We start from the raw sequence: 20404 nt of genomic DNA, 5'->3' as shown, positions 1-20404 counted from the left end.
GGAGTACATCTTGTACCATGAACAAAAGAAAATGATAAATGATCACATGTAATCGATCAAGGGGGGGTCAGTAGTCTGGGTAGAGGATACAGTTAATTAAAGGATCCGGTAGTTAATAAATTGTAGATGATGAAGTGTAGCACCTGTGGAAATCCATGTAAACAAATAAGGTATAAAAGACATGACAAAGATTAGTGAGCTGTGCGTGATTTGAGATTTGTATCTCCTGCACCTTATTTGATATCAAATAAAGAGATTCGCTTCTTCACTCCGGTCTGATAATTGGGGATACACACACCGGGCAAACGAACCCCAACTGTTGCCCCCTGCAACATGTGGAGATTGGTATCTTAGTGGTGTGCATATGCAGGGCTCCCCATGACTGGGGGGAGTGTACGCACCTACACATGCATTTAATGGAAGGATCATGATGGGCAAGCAACTGCCAATAACTGAAGGATCTTATTTGTATTGCAGCTGTGCATGTTGTCAGACTGCATCGTCCTGGGCAGGCCTGTACCCCCCTAGTACCTGGGAGCCTCCCCTAAGCTGCACCCTTCAGGCCTGGCCTGTGCCCCACCCCAACGCCAGACTGCACCCTCCATGGCCAGTTCGTGCCTTCCCCCCCCGCGTACCCGGGAGCCTCTCCTAAGCTGCACCCTCCAGTCCTGGTCTGTGCCCCCCAGACTGCACCTTCCTCGGCAGGCCTGTGCCCCCCCCCAGTACCTGGGAGCCTCCCCTACGCTGCACCCTCCAGGTCTGGCCTGTGCCCCCCGCACTCAGGCCCCTAATAACAAAGGGTGCGGGTGTCTAGGGGGAGGTGCGGGTTCAAGGCGCGAGCCCAGAGAGCAGAACGGGGCCTGCAGATCTGCCAGGGGGCGGGGCGAGGCCACGAGGGGGAGGCGGTGTCTCCCTGAGGGAAGCGCAGGGGCCAGGCCTGAAGCTCCCGCCACGGGCTTTGCCCAGATGGTGCATGGGGCGCTGGAGCCGGGGAAACGGGAGGGCGGGAGGACCCGGGGCGGGACTTCGGAGCCGGGAGCTCGCGGTCCTTCCGGTGAGGCGGGGCTTCCCCCGAGCTCAGCCTCGCCCCTGCTTACAGCGCCGGCTGGAGGCGCGCGGGCCCAGGTGAGCGGCACGGACTGCCCCTCCCCCTCCCCGGCCATCGAGAAACCCCAGTGGGGGGTCTGGCTGCAGCCCCCCCCCCTTCCCGGGAGCTCCCTCGTCAGTTGGGGGAGGAAGAGCACGGGGTGCAACCCCCCCGGGGTTCCCCCATCAGTTGGGGGAGGAGGGACACAGGGTGGAGGCCCCCCCTCTGGGGTGACCCCAGCAGTTGGGGAAGGAGGGGCACGGGATGCAGCCCCGCCCCCCCAGGGCTTCCTCATCATTTGGGGGAGGAGGGACATAGGGTGGAGCCCCTCTTCCCGGGAGCTCCCCCATCAGTTGGGGGAGGAAGGGCACGGGGTGCAACCCCCCCGGGGTTCCCCCATCAGTTGGGGGAGGAGGGACACAAGGTGGAGGCCCCCCCTCTGGGGTGACCCCAGCAGTTGGGGAAGGAGGGGCACAGGATGCAGCCCCCCCCCCCCCAGGGCTTCCTCATCATTTGGGGGAGGAGGGACACAGAGTGGAGCCCCTCTTCCTGGGAGCTCCCCCATCAGTTGGGGGAGGAGGGGCTCGGGGTGCAGCCCCCCCCCCCGGGGCGACCCCAGCAGTTGGGGAAGGAGGGGCACTGGGTGCAGGCCACCTATAGCCTCTCTTCCAGCTCTTCAGAAGGTGAGGGTTTGGTTGCAGCTTCCTCTTCCTTAAGACAGTACTTGGTCTGTAAATGGGATATACCCTACGCCCTTCCTGAGGGTCACCTGTCCCTATGTGCACAGCACTAAGTAACCATCACTATGTAGTGCCTTTCTCTGAAGGCAGCTGACTTCTCAGACTGGGAAGTGGAAACAAGGCAATGCAAAGTTATTAGGGCTGTCAAGCAATTAAAAAAATTAATTGCACGATTAATCATGCAGTTAATAGAATACCATTTATTTAAATATTTTGGATGTTTTCTACATTTTCAAATATATTGATTTTAATTACAACACAGACTAGAAAGTGTACAATACTCACTTTATTTTTATTACAAATATTTGCACTGTAAAAAACAAAATGAATAGTATTTTTCAGTTCTCCTAATACAAGTACTGTAGTGCAATCTCTTTGTCATGAAAGTTGAACTTACAAATATAGACTTATGTACCAAAAAAATCTGCATTCAAAAATAAACAATGTAAAATTTTAGCGCCTGCGAGTCCACTCCGTCCTCCTTCCTGTTCAGACAATCGCTCAGACAAACATGTTTTTTTTACATTTGCAGGAGATAATGCTGCCTGCTTCTTGTTTACAATGTCACCTGAAAGCGAGAACAAGTGCTCGCATGGCACTATTGTAGGCTGCATCACAAGATATTTATGTCCCAGATGTGCTAAAGAGTCATATGTCCCTTGATGCTTCAACCACTGCTCCAGAGGACGTTTGCATGCCGACGACGGGTTTTGCTTGATAACAGTCCAAAGCAGTGCAGACCAACAAATGTCCATGTTCATCATTGGAGTCAGATGCCACCAGCAGAAGGTTGATTTTCTTTTTTGGTGGTTCGGGTTGTGTAATTTCCACATCGGAGTCTGAAAGCGTGCTCCACACCTCATCCCTTTCAGATTTTGGAAGGCACTTCAGATTCTTAAACCTTGGGTTGAGCGCTGTAGCTATCTTTAGAAATTTCACATTGATACCTTCTGTGCAGTCTGTCAGATCTGTGGTGAAGGTGTTCTTAAAAGGAACAACATGTGCTGGGTCATTATATGAAATTGCTGTAACATGAACTATACGGCAGAATGCGGCTAAAACAGAGCAGGAGACATACAATTCTCCCCAAAGGAGTTCAGTCACAAATTGAATTAACGCATTATTTTTTTAACGAGTGTTCTCAGCATGGAAGCATGTCCTCTGGAAAAGTGGCCAAAGCACGATGGGGCGTACAAATGTTTAGCATATCTGGCCTGTAAATACCTTGCAATGGCAGCTACAAAATTGCCATGGAAATGCCTGTTCTCACTTTCAGGTGACCTTGTAAATAAGAAAGGGGCAGCATTATCTCCTGTAAATGTCAACAAACTTCTTTGTCTGAGTGACTGGCTGAATAAGAAGTAGGACTGAAGTTTTTCATTGTTTTGTTTTGGAGTGCAGTTATGTAGCAAACAAATCTATATTTGTAAGTTCAACTTTCATGTTAAAGAGATTGCACTACAGTACTTGTATGAGGTGAATTGAAAAATACTATTTCTTTTGTTTATCATTTTTACAGAGCAAGTATTTGTAATAAAAATATAAAGTGAGCACTGTATACTTTGTTCTGTGTAGTAATTGAAATCAATATATTTGAAAATGTAGAAAAACATCCAAGAATATTTAATACATTTCAATTGATATTCTGTGCAATTAAAATTGTGATTAATCGTGATTAATTTTTTTGAGTTAATTGCGTGAGTTTAACTGCGATTAATTGACAGCCATGAAAGTTATGTCTGTATTCCCAGGAAAGTGCTGATCTTCCAGCAGTTGAGAGTACAGATGCACTAGCAAGAACTTAAAGTTCTGCTTGCATTTTTCTCTTCAGCTAAGCATGTGCTGTACAAGCTGGAATGCAGCTCCTATCTAACAGCAGCCTTGCACAAACAGTCTAGGACTGTCAGTAAAGCGTAATGCTGTATTAATTTGAAACCACCTGAGGAGTTTGGTCCCCTGTCCTGTAAAAACTGACATGCTTAAGTCTCATTGGACGTTGATTCCCTGACACTACTTGAGTGTTTAAATTTTCACAGGTTGGGACAGATTAGTGCCAGGGTTGTTAATCATGCTGAAGACACCAAGATAAACATAGGTAAATAGAATAAATAGTGCCTCAGAATCTTGAATGACTACAGCAATGATACTCAAACTGTGGCTCACAAGCTTCAAGTGGCTCTTTAATGTCTCCTGCAGATCTTTGCAGCACATGGTATTAAAACAGTGTGTGATTTGTTAACCAACCTAAATTATTAACCAATCAGGAATGCTTTTACTATGCTGGTAATCAATTGTCAACTTGCATCAAGTTATTAACTTATTTGCTGTGAGAATTATATATAATACAACGGTAGGCAACCTATGGCATGCATGCTGATTTTCAGTGGCATTCACACTGCCTGGGTCCTGGTCACTTGTCTGGGGGTCTCTGCATTTTAATTTAATTTTAAATGAAGCTTCTTAAACATTTAAAAAACTTTATTTACTTTACATACAACAATAGTTTAGTTATATAATATATAGACTTGTAGAGAGAGATCTTCTAAAAATGTTCAAATGTATTACTGGCATGTGACACCTTAAATTAGAGTGAATAAATGAAGACTTGGCACTCCACTTCTGAAAGGTTGCCGACACCTCTAATATATATATATATATATATATATATAAACTAAATATTTCCCATCATGCTATTTAAAAATGAATGAACTATAGTGAATGAAACAATGAATTCACATTACTGTGGCTCTTTTGGGTAATGTTGATTGGTAATTTGGCTTCTGAACCACTGATGTATGGGTATCACTGGGCTACAGGTAATCAGTGCCTCCCTTTTATGTCTCATCTAAAAGAAGAGGGTCTCTGTCAGCACAGTGCCCCTTAACACCTTACTGGGGCATTGAGTTACTGCATCAGAGGGCATAGTGACAGAGTAACTTGCTGCTTTCTTAGGGAAACCACCCAATACAATGTCCACTTGGCCTGGGGCTGCTAACTTGTGAGTTCTGACATCCCTGCTTTAAAGGAATCTGCAGAGGTAATAACAGGGTTGTTCTTTTGTTTAATTCTTTACAATATGTAAAGAAGTCCTGGGGAAAAATCTTAAGGGAGTTGGAATTTACATTAGAAATTCAGGTATTGTCTACTTTGAAGATTGTGTGGATGACTGAAGAACTAGTAGGGAAATTATATTACTGACACCAAAGGAAGTGGAACCTGAGTGAAGAGAGGGATTTTTATTCTGTCTGTTTATACTCTTGGTGCTTTGTTTATTTGTTAATGCCTAGCTAACTCAATTGCCTAACAGTTTTGGAGGAAAGAATGAGTAACAAAGAGTAACAATCCTGTTTCTTCAGTTAAGTGTTGTCATAGTTACCACTGGAGTTATTGGCTCCTCCAAGGAGTCTTCAGCAAAAACAGGAAATGCAAGGCTTATAAATTCATACATGTTACGGGCAGAAGGGACCATTATGATCACCTAGTCTGATCTCCGATGTCACACAGGCTAGAGCATTTCGCCCTGTATATTCCTCATTAAGCCCAATAACTAACTAGAGCATATTTCTTTACAAATACATGCGATTGGACATAGTATTCTATTAATGGTCTCACCAGTGTCAAATACAGAGGTAACAACATCTCCCTATTTCTACCTAATATTCTCCTGCTTAAACATCCAAGGGTTGGTTTTGGCAGTAGCATTGCCCTGAGCGCACATGTTCCACCAGTTTTCATTGTGGCCCCTAAGTCCTTTTCACAAGGATACAGTTCCCCATTCTGTAAGTGTGGCCTGCATTCTTCGGTCCTAAATATATGATCTTGCATTTGGCTGTATTAAAATACAGAGTTGCCGCGCAGTCCAGATTGCTCTGCTGGGGTGACAGGTCTTCATCCTTATTTACAACCCAACTTTTTTTGTGTCATTGCAACATTTATCAGATCATTGAATTTTATATTCAATATCATTGTAATGAAAGCTGATCCTCTTGGGTCTCCACTGGAACCCCCCCAGCTTGATGATGAGTCTCTATGAGCAATGACATTTTGAGATCTCAGTTTCTAATCCATTTAATATGTGCTATATTGATTTCTGAATGATACTATTTTAATTAGCATATCATGACGTAAAAGTCTTGCAGAAGTCAAAGCGTATTGTAGCAACACTTTAAAAATCAAGCTTATTTGACAGGACCTATTTTCTGTAAAAAAGCATCTCGTTAGGCATTAATTCTACCATCCTTTTATTCTTTATTGATTGAGCCTTGTATCAGCCATTCCATTATTTTGTCCAGGATCAGTGTCAGTCTGGCCTATAAGTACCTTTATGATCCCATTTACTCTTAAAATATTGGCACAACTTTTCCTTCCTCCTTGTCCTCTGGAACTTCCCAAGTAGTACAAGATTTATTAAATATTAATATCAGTGCTCCAGAGATGTCCTCGGACTACTCTTTTAAAACAGGTGCCAGTTATCCTGATTTGCCATTCTAAAAATATTTATCTTTTGTTGAGTCTGTTTAATGTCCTTCTTAGTTACTGTTGGCACAGAAAGGATTTCACTATCATGTGATACCAATATATCATCCAGCTTCTTTCCAAATTTAAGAACAGAAATGTTAATTGAACACTTTTGTCTTTTCTGCATCATTAATGATGTAATCACCATCTCCGTGCATCATGGACCCATATATTGTTAGTATTTCTTTTGTTCCTAATATTTAAAAAAAAAACACTTCTGATTGGTCTTAACATTATTGGCTATAGATGACGTGAAGTAAATATTATATTAAATGTTCAGGATAGAAATAAATACAGTTTCCTCATTTCCTGAGCACCATCCAGCCTGTGGATTGAGTACGGCTGCCCAGTGTGGGGAAAACAGTATGTGATTATTTAAATAAAGAATGCATATGGACAATGGGGCACATTAAGATTGCACAGATACTTACATTCTGCCATTTCCTAACTTTTAAGTTGATTTATTAACCTAAATAACTGTCATTTAACATAGTTATTTTTGTACATAAAAATGTAAATAGGTTGGCCAGGAATTCAGTTATATAGATAAGGTATTGAATGCCATACAGTCTCTTGGGTAGATGGTGTAATGACACAGCTAATGCCTGGAGAAGCAACTGCTGTGGAGAAATGTGACCTGCATGAGATCTCCTAGAAATAGTATATATCCCCAGTCTATGGGGAGGGGAAGGAAGAAGCCTGGTCCAAGGCCTGTCAGAAATGTGATGCAAATTTATTTTGGAAAATAGAGACTTCTCACAAGGAGAGACTGGTGTAACACTGGAAACTAGGCCACTCTGCTATGGAAGGGACTATCTTTTGCTGGAACGTCAGTAGTGCCTCACACACTTAAGCTTTCCTCATACCCACGTGGGTCTGTGCTCTGCTAGCCTCCTAAGTACTGTAGTTTTGGGGATCTGTGCTGTCACTTCAGCTTAGTTTTTTCCTTCCTTTAGGTTAGAAGTCGTGACCCTCACTCCCTTTCTCCATTCCCTAGACATCTTTCTAAATGATAATTGATATCAGTTCAGTTGATTAAAATCTCGGGATCTCGAGCCAGGTGACATTTGTTGTCAGTTTTAGTCTTAACTTCTGTTTGTTTTTCACATTTACTATGTAATTTTGGCATTTCAGGTTTGTGCCATGTGTTTGAATGTTGAAAAGAGCCTGGAATGGCTTCAGTAAAAAAACCAACAATCTGTGTGTAAATTTTGAAGCTGTGAATTTTCATCAGTTCTCCTCTTCCCCCTTAATCTTCGCCTGTTCTTTACAGTGGGATAAATATTTTATTTCAAAACAACTAAGATGTCTGGCCAGCTTTTACATCACATGTGGCAGCCAGATGGATGGGAACCTACTGGGAGTTCTTTCTTACAGGAAACGAACATCCCCAGCAGTCACTAAGGGTGAGTGTAACCTTCATTAATTTTGCCAGACTTTTAAAGTATTGCTAGGAGTAAACCCACAATCAAGGTTTTATTTAAAAAAAAAAAGAAAGAAAGAAAGAAAGACTAAATAGTTCACTTACAGATTATAGCTATAATTGGCTAGCCTCTGCCTCCACTCCCTTCTTGGGAGCAGGGACTGGGATAATCTCTGACGACAGGACAGAGCAGACAGTGTCCCAGTTGCTATGCTGGAATGCTGTACAAGGTTGGGATGTCACATTGTAGGGTGCGGTGGGGGCTGGACACTACACTCTATGCCAGAAGTCCAAGAGATGGCTCATCTGAGGGGAGGGACTTGACAGCTGACAGGCTTGGCATCTGCTTCTGGAGAGCCACATGTAAAAGACAGACCTGCCTTACTTTTCTCTGTCTGCAGCACTCAAGAAGAGCCTCTCTGCTTGAATAAGTCATCTGTCTGTTTCATCTTCCCAGGGTGGAGTTTGGTCGAGACAGGAGAGGAAGAGGGAGGGGAATTTATCTTTACCTCGTGCAACATTCCAATATAGTGATTGGTACTCTGTACTGTCCTATCCAGATGTCATTAGAGATAACTCAGCCTGTGTTTTAGCCAGCCGGTCCCTTGCCCCATCCAGATTTCTGTCTGCCTACTTGCTAGAATTGTTGCTTTAAATTTTCTGTACCTTCTGGCTGCTGTAGGATTGGCAAGAGTTCTAATGTTAACCATACTGTGGGGACCTTTACCTCTCAACTTGTCTCCCCCTGCTATAGTACTCGGGCACCCTGCTGTGACCTGTCTGGCAAAGAAATGTTAGCAGAAGCCTCCTCTCTCTCTCTCTGGAGAGCTGTGAGAGGGAGAGGCAGGTCTAGCTGTTGCATAGAGGAGCTGAGATACTGCCTGCCCCCTCAGGTCCTGGGCTATAGGTGAGAGCTTGATTTTGTATGTTAGATGGGAAAGAGGGTGATTGATTTTGCTTGAGCAGCTGAATCCATGATGGGAGAGGAACATAAGGAGGCCATAATGGGTAAGACCAATGGTCCTTCTAGTCCAGTATCCCATCTTCCAGCAACAGCCATTGCCAGGTGGTTCAAAGGGATTGAACAGAGCAATTACCGAGTGATCCATCCCTTGTTATCCAGTCCCAGCTTCTCTCAGTCAGAGGCTTAGAGACATCTGGGGAATGGGGTTGGGTCCTTGGCCATCTGAGCTAATAGCAATTGGTGGACCTATCCTCCATAAACTTATCCAATTCCTTTTTTAACCCAGTTTTATTTTTGGCCTTCACAGCATCCTTTGGCAACAAGTTCCACATGTTGACTGTATGTTGAGTGAAATACTTCCTTTTGTTTGTTTTAAACCTGCTGCCTGATAATTTCATTGGATGACCCCGGGTTCTTATGTTATGTGAAGGAGTAAATAACACTTCCCAATTCACTTTCTCCACATCGTTCGTGATTTTATATACCTCTATCATACAGCCCCTAAGTCATCTCTTTTCCAAGCTGAAAATTCACTGTCTTTTTAATCTCTCCTTGTATAATAGCTCTTCCATATCCCTGATCATGTTTGTTGCCCTTCTCTGTGCCTGTTCCAATTCTAATATATTTCTGCAGAGACAGGGTGTCCAGAACTGCATGCCGTATTCAAGGGGTGGATTTACATACTGATATTGTGATGTTTTCTGTCTTTATCTGTCCATTTCCTAATGGTTCCTAGCATTTGGTTAGCTTTTTTGACTGCTGCTTCACATTGAGTGGCTGTTTTCCGAGCACTATCCACAGTGACTCTAAGGTCTTTCTTGAGTGGTGACAGCCAATTTAGTCCCCATCATTTTGTATGTATAGTTGGGATTATGTTTTCCCATGTGCATTACATTGCATTTATCAACATTGAATTTCACCTGCCATTTAATTGTCCAGTCATTCAGTTTTGTGAGATCCCTTGTAACTCTTCACAGTCTGTTTTGGATTTAACTATCTTGAGTAATTCAGTATCATCTGCAAATTTTGCCATTTCACTGTTTAATCTGTTTTCTAGATCCTTTATGAATATGTTGAACAGCACTGGTCCCAGTACAGCTCCTTGAGGGATCCCACTATTTACTTCTCTTCGTTGTGAAAACTGACTGACTATTTCTACCTTTTGTTTCTTGTTTTTTAACCAGTTACTGATCCATGAGTGGACCTTCCCTCTTATCCCGTGACTGCTTACTTTGCTTAAGAGCCTTTGGTGTGGAACCTTGTCAGAGGCTTCCTAAAAGTCCAAGTACACTATATCCACTGGATCATTCTTGTCCACATGTTTGTTGACTCCCTCAAAGATTTCTAATAGATTGGTGAGGCATGATTTTCCTTTACAAAACCATGTAGACTCTTCCGCAACATATTGTGTTAATTTATATGTCTGATAATTCTGTTCTTTACTATAGTTTCAATCAATTTGCCGGGTACTGAAATTAGGCTTACTGGCCTGAAATTGCCAGGATCGCATCTGGAGCCTTTTTAAAAAATTGGAGTTACATTAATTATCCTCCCATCATCTTGTACAGAGACTGATTTAAGTGATAGGTTACATACCATAGTTAATAGTTTTGCAGTTTCATATTTGAATTCCTTCAGAACTGTTGGGTAAATTTGTTCCAAAACCACCTCTACTGAAACCTCAATCTGGGCCAGTTTCTCAGAGTTGTCACCTAAAAAGCATGCCTCCAGTGTGAGAATCTCCCTCACATGCTCTGCAGTGAAGACCAATGCCAATAATTCAAGTAGCTTCTCCACAATGGTCTTGTCTTCCTTGAGCACTTCTTTAGCTTCTCAGTTGTCCAGTGGCGCCACTGATTGTTTGGCAGGCTGTTGTTTCTGGTTACTTAAATTTTTTTTGTTGCTGTTAGTTTGTGTGTCTTTTGCTAGTTGCTCTTCAAATTATTTTTTGGCCTGCCTAATTATAGTTTTACATTTGACTTGCCAGAGTTTATGCCACTTTCTATTTTCCTCAGTAGGATTTGACTTCCTATTTTTAAAGGATGCCTTTTTGCCTCTAACCACCTTCTTTACTCTGTTGTTTAGCCAGTGTGGCATTTATTTGGTCCTCTTACTATTTTTTTATTAGGGGTTATACTTTTAATTTGTGCCTCTATTATGGTATTTTGTAAAAGTTTCCATGCAGCTCGCAGGCATTTCTTTGGTATCCCTTCCCCCCATCCCAAGGATGTTAAATTTAATTACATTATGGTTGCTATCACTTATCAGTTCACCTATATTCACCTCTTGGACCAGACACTGTGTGACCTTTAGGACTGAATCAAGAATGCCTCTCCCCTTGTGGGGTTCACGACTAGCTGCTCCAAAAAGCAGTCATTAATGGTGTCTAGACATTTTATCTCTGCATCCTTTCCTGATATGTATCCAGTCAATGTAGGGATAGTTGAAATCCCCTATTATTTTTGAGTTTTCTATTTTTGAAGCCTTTCTAATCTCCCTGAGCATTTCACAATCACCATCCTAGTCAGGTGGTTGGTAATATATTCCTACTGTTATACACTTATTCAGTCATGGAATGTATGTCCATAGAGGTTCCATGGTAAAGTTAAAATCAATTAAAAATTTCATTAAATTTGACTCTATGCTTTCTTTCATATATAGTGCTATTCCCCCGCTAGCACAATCTACTCTGTCATTCCTACGTATTTTATATCCTGTTATTACCAGGTCCATTGATTATCATAATTCAAACAAGTTTCTGTGATGCCTGTTATATCAATATCTGCATTTAATACCAGGTACTCAAGTTCACCCATCTTAGTATTTAGACTTCTAGCATTTGTATACAAGCACTTATAAAATTTGTCAATATTGAATTGTCTGCATTCATGTGATGTAGCTGAATGGAAGTCTTTTTAATTTGATTGTTTCTCTTCAGAGCCTACAGGTACTTTATAAACTTCTACTTTCCTTTTTACTAGGATATGGAGAATCCCTTTTAAATAGATCCTTCCCTAAGGGGTGTCTCTGTTCTAAATATGCACTCCTCCGTATCTGTTGGCTTTCCCCAGCGTTTAATTTAAAAACTCCTCTGCAAACTTTTTAATTTTACCTGCCAGCAATCTGGTTCCATTTTGGTTTAGGTGGAGTCCATCCTTCCTGTATAGGCTCCTCCTTTCCCAAAGGGTTCCTCCATTCCTAATAAACCTAAATTCCTCCTCCCAACACCACTGTCTCAGCCACCCATTGAAATGCTGTATTTCTGCTCGTCTAACTGGCTCTGCATGTGGAACTAGAAGCATTTCAGAGAATGCTACCATGGAGGTCCTGGCCTCGAATCTCTTACCAGCACTGCACATAAGTCTGTCTGTCTGTCTGTCTGTCTTGAAAGATCTGCAACCTTCGTATCTGGCAAGCAATTTGCTATGTGTTTCTCCTGGTTATAAGAAACCTGGGCAGTTGAGGACCTCCCCTTGGAGCCATCTGCTTCCTCAGAAGCAGCAAGAGCAGCAGTATGCTTTTAATCATTTCATGTTTGGTCTCTACTAAAGGCACATACAGGAGTGGGCAAGAAGCCTGCTCTAGGTGCTGCAATCTGCACTGGTGAGCCACTACCACGTGAAGTGGCTGAAAGGAATCTTCTGGCTCTGTAGTCGGTGAAGACCTTCATGCCTTCTCCTCCATTATAAATACTTCTGGCAGGAGCCGCCTGTGAATGCACTCTGGTTAGAATAACTAGAGAAGGCTAGGTGTGCCTGAGCAGCAGCAATGTGTGTTCAGAACTTGGGCTGCATGGAGCATGTCAAGTGCTGAGCAGCATCAAAACCTTTTATGTATGTGCTATTGATCTGTTTGTCATTACAGCTGAAAGCATGCTAAATATCTTCCTATGTATAGCACAGCAGCCCCTATGAAGAGAGACCCCAGCACACTCTCTAGGGTCAGTGAGCAGTCATTTACCCCTTGATTCTTTATGTTCGCTCTTCTCCCAGCCCGGACTCTGCAATTTCGTAACTGATCTTTTTTCAGCATCTTCAACAATTTGTAATTAACTTGACTTCTTGCAGTAAAATCTGTGTTAGAAACACATCGAAACACTGTTTAATTCTCATTTGCTAATTCTCATTCTCACTCACATTAGAGAAGATGGTGTCCTTTAATTACCAAACAATTGCTTGGTAACTGATGGACTTGGAGTGACCTGACTCGTATTCTAGTCTATGTTCAATGCATGTTTCCCCGCAGTACATAGGCCCCAACAAGCAGGAAGAAAAAGGGAAGGAGTGTTGTTTTTTTGTTTGTTTTCTCTCAAGGCCTCTTAAACAGGATCAACATTCCATTAATCCCTTTTCTTTATAGATGCAGTACACAGGCACCATCAAATACTTGTTTATAACAAGCAATTCACATAAGACAAGTTTGCCATAGTGTTCTTTCCTGTCCATTGAGTATTCTAGCATCCTTGGCTGCCATTTGCTTCAGTGAGAGTTGAGAGTGCTGAGTGTCTTGCTGGATTAGCCCATAGATTTCTAGGAGAAGAGCAGAGAGACACTCCCCAAAGGTGCTAAAACTGTGGTAACAGTGTACTGAAATGCTTACATGACACACATGCAATTTTTATGAATTACTTTAATTTGAAAGACAATAGATGCTGAATGACTCCGAGCCTCTTTCTGATCTTGCATTCCACAAGAGCAGTGGTTGCCAAATGAGTTAATGCACCATGCAGATTGGTCATATTTTCAGCATGTCTTTATGTATGGCTAGTGAACTGGAAGTTCCAGTTAACCTTTCCGGGCAGTAACTCCAGCATGTTTTGAATGAGAGTCATTCCCTTGAGAGAATTTTAGAGGTCAATGTGATGTCCAGAAGTGTTCTTCCTCACATACCCACCGCCCTGTGCGTTTGAATGAGGACACTCATTTGCAGGTGTGCCATGCGAGACTAATGCAGTGACCTCAAGTGGGATTTTTAAAGATTCCCACAAATATAAATGAAAGCTGTGATTTAGAGTTTAGCATGCTGCTGGCCTTTCCGCTTAAGTCTCTAGCATCATTGGATAATTGCACGTAAAGGATTGTTTTACTCTTCAACTTAGGTATTTAGAAAAAAAAACTAATCAAACTGGCTGTCCCTGTGCTGTTTGGGTGATTTCCTGCTATGCACCGTAACGTGTACTTTAATGGATCCTTCTGGAGCAGAAAGTGGTGCTACAGGAAATAGTGTTGGTGATTCAGTAGGTGGCACTATTTTATCTGAGTCAGTACTGAGCTGGTCCTAGGGGTACTGTACTGCTGGAGGGGCCATTGGACAAGAGAGACACAAAATGTTGAGTACAAATGGCTTTTAGCATCCATGGCATTTTTAGGAGTAGATAGGTGTTCTTGCCACAGATCATTGTAGGCAATTACATTCTTATTATGTAATTCTTTCCTCTGCAGTTTCAGTTGGCACAGGATTCTTCTTCACTTCCTGTTGAGCAGTGTTGGTTGGAATATGGCAAGCATTCACCTAGAGGTGGCTGCATTTCAGAGATTGGCGAAGTGTACATAAATCTGTGCTCTGTGTATGTTCAGAGCCTCTTCTGCTCACTTTACTGTCTGAACTGTTTGTTTCTCTTTGCTGCTAAGAGTCCTACTGAGCCAGTACAGGTGTTGAAATGGCTCTTAGAGTCTTCTTTGGCTTGTGTATCACTTAACAGAATTGCATAATCTTTGTTACAAGTTTACAGGTTTGTTACTGGCAATTAGAAATTTATTTTTACTTGTAAATTTAGCAGATTTGATTTGATTTAGATTCCTTAAAAGATAAAAACTGTGGAGCCCTGTGCTGCTTTTTTACAAACCCTTGTCAGAGCAGAGGCCAGCTTTGCATTGCCTGACTTTAGCTGCCTGTAAATGTGTAACCTGGTTGTAGACTGTGTCTAGTTCGTCCAATAAATTAGAGCTTTTGTAATCATTTGGATAAAAGGATCTGTGTAAAAGCTCACCATCATCGAAATTAGTTCCTGTAAATACATACAAAGAGCTTATTTCATTTTTTTTTTAAATGACAGTTTTCCAGAATGATGCCAAGAAAAAGAAAGTGGTTAACTCCATTAAATGCTGTCCAAAGTAAACCCAGCTTCTCTCCAGCTGACACCTCTGGGAGCCTGACAGTTGTTCTTGATGGGAATTCCTCTCCAGTAAGCAGCAAATACTTCACTGAAAAGAAGAGGACATCTTCCCGGCTAGGGACAGACTTTTTCAACCAACCGTGCATCAACCTGGCTAAATCATTTCTAGGACAGGTAATTGACACAAGGACTCACGACCATGCCAACAGGTTTACTTTGTGGTACAGCACACACCAACAACGAAAGTTGTTGGACCATAATTGCATCCTTTTACTGGATTTTAATTCCAAAGCTCTCTGCTGTTACAGGAAATATGGACTCACTCTTTTTCTTGGTGAAATCATTGGGACTTTTGGGAACAGGGTTGGGCCCATTTTGGTTGCATGAGCAGACCCAGTCTCTTATCAGATCAGTTTTCTATTCCATTTTGCATTAAGCTTATCTTGAAACTTTGTTTTTTTTAATCCAGTTTACTCACTGAAATGGGATTGGTGACTGATCCAGGGCCATTGTTCTTCTAACGGATATTCCTGTATGTTGGTGGTGTATTTTCTTTGGCTGGGTGGCCAGGTGGATTGGGCACTGGACTGGGACTCAGGAAACCTGAGTTCTATGCCCTGCTCTACATTGCTGGGTGAACTTGGGTCAGTTATTTGGGATAGCTCAGTGGTTTGAGCATTGGCCTGCTAAACCCAGGGTTGTGAGTTCAATCCTTGAGGGGGCCATTTGGGGAACTGGGGTAAAAATCTGTCTGGGGATTGGTCCTGCTTTGAGCAGGGGGTTGGACTAGATGACCTCCTGAGGTCCCTTCCAACCCTAATATTCTATGATTAACCTTCCTGTGTCTCAGTTTCTGTATTTGTGAAACGGGGATAGTGCTTCTGACCTCTGTTGTGAGATCTATGGATGAATAGCAGTTTTCAAGGGCTATGGATTATTATTATGCTATACGTTGGAATAGTTACTTCTCTCTGAAAATCCAATCTACCACTCTAGACTTCGTGCCTTCTTTCCTGCTGCCTTGTATGCTTGGAACAGCCTCTCACTTAATATACACCAAGCTCTATCCTCTTAGGAGGCAAATATTGCCTCTTTCTTTGCAGATGTGAAGGGTCTTGACTGCAGCTGAATCAGCATGGGTCGATCCTACAGAAAAGGCAAGGTGCATGATTTCACCCTTCCTTGTACACTACTTAACCGTGTTCCATCGGGGATCCCTTTGCACTAGGACACAATGTGTTTTGCGGGGCAGGCCATGGGTGTCACAGGAGTGGCGCTGTTGGATCTTTGACTGTGCACATCCCATCAGACATTCTCTGCCTACCCATAGGCGGGGAGCCACAGGAGCCCTGAGGCTGTGATAGCAGCTGCATAGTATCTTTACAGCCTCCTCCCCCCGCCCCCCCACGAGAAATCCTGATTACATAGTTCAGTTAAATGAGTTGTGTACTTTTAGCCAGGAATTAGCTCTTAAATCTGTAAAACTGCACCCATACACTCTTGGTCTCCAAAGGTCTCAAAATTGTGTGTTCCAACTCTGTATCATCCTGTGTTATGCCTGCTATCCCTCTTGGAATTTTGTTTTTAAAAGTTGTCATGGAAGTGTTTCTGTCAGTCTTAGATTTGGTAAAAGTTTTGGATTTTGTCTAACCAAACCTAAATTTTGGGTCATACTTGGCCTGACAGTAACTCTCTAACTTTTAAAATGCATTTGGTCATATTAATACGAACCGTCAATTGGACACAGAAACCTAAACAGACAAGAATACATCGTAGGATATTTTGCATATGTACTAGTGAATGAGGATAGTTAAGGGTATTTGCTTATTTTTCCACTAGGAGAAACCCTTGTCTTTATTCTACTTCGGTGAATTGTATTTGCCATAATGGAAGACAAAATACAGATGGAGTTTACTAATCATCAGTGGAAGAGGGATGTGTGTCTTGAGTGGCTTCCTTTGTGCACATTTGGGGTAGCTGAGAAATCAAGGAAATGGCTGTGTGAATCTTAAAACCACAATTGGATCCTCAGCATTTCTTCTGTTAAAAAGAGAAAGTCAGCCATGTGGGTCTGATGCTTTTGGAGCATAAAAACTGACTGTCATTATTCACAAATCATGAATTCAGACTGGCCAAAAAATTAGTATGCTTCTGAAGTCTCTCTGCATATTTCATGATTGCAAATGGTAAACTCAGTAATTTCTCTGATACGGTTGAGAACTCGAGAGTTGTTAAAAACAAATTCTAAAATGCGACAGTTATAGTGTTTGATGCAGACTTCTGGCAAATCCATTACTGAATCAGGCCAACAATTGCTTTAGCAATCCAGTGCAAGCATCTGGCAGGAATTAAGCTCTCTGCTTTGTGAGGGTCATTCCAAAACCACTTGTTTTTAAATATGGGAGTGCAGAATGCAGTATAATTAAACAGAGAGTTTGTGCCCAAACGAGGCTACATTGAAGTATTTCATAAACACATTAAATAAAACAAGATGTCTGGAAACAACATTAGGTCAAACCACAAAAAACAGCATGTATGGATTTTGCTTATGTTTTGTTTCTCTCTTTCTCTCGTTTTAAAATTATTTTCACCATTCTCTATTTCTCCACCTACATTTAATTATTTACCTAAGTGCCAGCAGCAGGGAGCCTGTTTCAATAGCAAAGTTTTGTCAGGATGTTGCCCAGAGTCTCTCCGCTGCATTTTATGTAGTGTGGAAACTACAAAAGTATTGTTAATACCCTGATCTTGATTACGTGCCCAGCTGGGGACCAGGACTTGGTACTAGTCTTGGTAAGACTGTGTCCAATGAGGAAGTTATTTCATCATATTTGTTGTCATATTTTCCTCTGAATTAAATAATATGCATGTAATGATGTGCTAAACTTGTGATTTAGAGTCAGTGTCAGTGACTTAACAGGTGGCACTCTTTGCTTCAGCCAGTAAACATTTTGGATGGAACAAAAAAACAAGCGGGCAGACTGGAAAAAATGACCTTATTTTATGCCTATGTAACACCATAAATTTTTACTGCATGATACAGTCACATTGAGAAAAATGGAACTTTTGTTCCCTCCAGCATTTTGATAGGTAAGTGTCTGGATCCTTGGACTGAGGTGTGGCATCGGATGGGAGCTGGAAGAGCTCGCATTGGTTTGCAAAGCATTCTATGGGAGATGATGGAGAAGCACCCATTATGCTGTGTGATAATCCATGACTCTTTACATTTCTGTACTTCTGATGCTTTTTCCTGTGATCAAGGCTGTCTCTATACTCCAGGGACTATTCTGGCATAGTTATGTTGGCGTAGCTGTGCCAGCAGAGCCTTGTAGTGTAAATGAGCCTACACCGGTGGAAGAGGTTTTTCAGTTGTTGTAGGAACACTGTTAGCTTCTGTCGACCTAGCTGCGCCTACACTGAGGGTTAGGTTGGCATAGTTGCATGGGTCAGGGGGTTGAGTTTTCTTCACACTACTGACTGATGTAGCTACGTTGATCTAACTAAAGAGTTCCTTACCCTGGGACTCACTAACACACACTTTTGACCTGTCTTTCAGATATTAGTTCATAAACTTCCTGATGGCAGAGAACTCCGGGGAAGGATTGTGGAAACGGAGGCATATCTGGGTGGGGAAGATGCAGCTTCCCATTCAAAGGGAGGGAAGCAAACTGCAAGAAATGCAGCAATGTTCATGAAACCGGGAACTCTGTATGTGTACCAGATCTATGGGATTTATTTCTGCATGAATGTTTCCAGCCAGGGTAAGTGGGGACTCAAGAGTTATAATGATTATGGCCTGAGGTGCTTCCATACTTGCCACATCTCAGTCATTTATGAGCTTCGTACAGATTCTTAGTCTGCAAAGACAGTTGCTACCACCACCTTTGCCTCCCCTCGTGACTTGGTGCTTCTGCCCATGGACCTATAGCTAAAAACAACCCCGGAAGACTTGGCCCTCTTTAAATTTAATATTGCCATTGACAACTAGTGAGTATTATGCACATGTTGCAGGCAGGGCCAGTCTCTGACCACGTGCATGTACAGGATTTAGCACAATGGGGACCCGATCTCAGATGAGGCCTCTAGGCAGTACTGGAATACATATAATAAGATTTGAGTCTCTAAGGTAGAATCTGTATTTGCCAAACTTTTCTTAGGATGAATTTTAGAAAATTCTCAGTGTTGATATCCTGAGATGCTGCCTCATATGTTCAACCTTTGTGCTAGACAACACTGCTGGTGGTTCTTGGTAAATTTGTTTACACTCTTTTGAGGACATAGTGTAGCCTGATCTATAGATTATGTATTAATTATATTGATTGATTAAGAATTCTCAGTTATCACTTTGAGGGTTGACAAGTTCTTGTCCCAAGATCAGGCTCAGTATTATTAAAATTACTGTATATTTGGGAACCACAATGTGCACAGTTGCAACACTCACATTATAGGAACTCTTCTGTCACCTGGATCACGTGGATCGATCAGTCTTCAGCCGTCGTTAAGACTGCACTGATCACAACACGTCCGCCATTCTTCTTGCATTCTTGCCTTTCTTCTTCACGTTGGTCTGAGACGTTTAACAATGTCATCTACCCATCTTCTTGGGAATTACTGTGGTCCACCTATTGTCTGTGAGCCGTGCTGTGTGGCCCGCCCATCACATCTTGTTATATCTGCTTTCCAGAACAATATCTTTCACACTGCTGCGTTCTCTGATCATTTCATTTGGGATGCAGTGCATAAGGGAAATTCCCAACATAGCTCATTCCATTGCCCTTTCAGCTACCAACAGCCGCTGCTCTTCTCCCTTTGTCAGTGTCCACGTTTCACTGCCATACAGCATGCCCGGCAGCACTGTTGAATTGAAGATATTTGTATGCGTGGTCTTGTCGATTTTTCCTTTGAGGACATCCTTGATGGAATTAAATGCACACCATCCTGCCTGAATCCTTCGCGAGAGTTCTCCGTTCAGATCTTGGCGCATATTAACTTATTGGCTCAAATATATGTACTGTTCCACTTCTTCCATTTCTTCTCCTGTTACCGTTATTCAGGCTTTTTGTAAGACGTCTGATCGCATTTATTGAGTTTTGCAGCGGTTCATTTTCAGGCCGACCTGACTGCTTTTCTTGTTGAGTCTTTGTAGCATGTTCTGCAGTTGGTTGGTGCTTTTGGCAATTAGTACAATGTTGTCCGCGAATCTGAGATGAGATAATCATTCTCCATTTATGTTGACACCACTCCTCCAATTGATCTTGTTCATAACCATTTCGAGGCCGGTGGGGAATAATTTCAGTGAAATTGTATCTCCTTGCTTTACGCCTTTCTCAATTGGGATGCGGAGGGGATTTTCGAGGAGAATAATATCTGTTGTACATCCAGCATTCGCTTCCTTCAACAAACTGATGTACTGCGTGTTAATGCCTTGCTCTGTGAGCACCTTTAATATTGTGTTGAACTCGATGCTATCGAAGGCCTTTTCATAGTCTACGAAAGCAATGCACAGCGGGAGTTTGTATTCCCTTGCTCTTTCTAGGAGTTGGCTAAGGGTAAATAT

The 20404-nt window shown here is 42.3% G+C and overlaps 1 protein-coding gene across 3 annotated transcripts in view; it reads left to right on the top strand.

Moving 5' to 3' along the window:
* Nucleotides 1-927: 927 nt before the first annotated feature.
* MPG (N-methylpurine DNA glycosylase) overlaps nucleotides 928-20404 on the top strand; it is a 43298-nt gene continuing 23821 nt past the window's right edge. Inside the window, exons 1-4 of one of the 3 annotated variants that reach the window (XM_032794651.2) lie at nucleotides 928-1543; nucleotides 1710-7751; nucleotides 14788-15021; nucleotides 18404-18608. In XM_032794651.2, coding sequence (XP_032650542.1) covers nucleotides 7692-7751; nucleotides 14788-15021; nucleotides 18404-18608 — 499 coding nt within the window. In that variant the 5' untranslated portion in view covers nucleotides 928-1543; nucleotides 1710-7691. The remainder of the gene's footprint in view (nucleotides 1544-1709; nucleotides 7752-14787; nucleotides 15022-18403; nucleotides 18609-20404) is intronic. The other 2 variants (XM_032794649.2, XM_032794650.2) reach the window with 2 other exon arrangements.

Source organism: Chelonoidis abingdonii, chromosome 9 (assembly GCF_003597395.2).
Source record: "Chelonoidis abingdonii isolate Lonesome George chromosome 9, CheloAbing_2.0, whole genome shotgun sequence".
In the NCBI taxonomy this organism is placed as follows: domain Eukaryota; kingdom Metazoa; phylum Chordata; order Testudines; family Testudinidae; genus Chelonoidis; species Chelonoidis abingdonii.
Note: the sequence above shows the minus strand (reverse complement) of the source record. Positions and strands in the feature narration are given on the sequence as shown.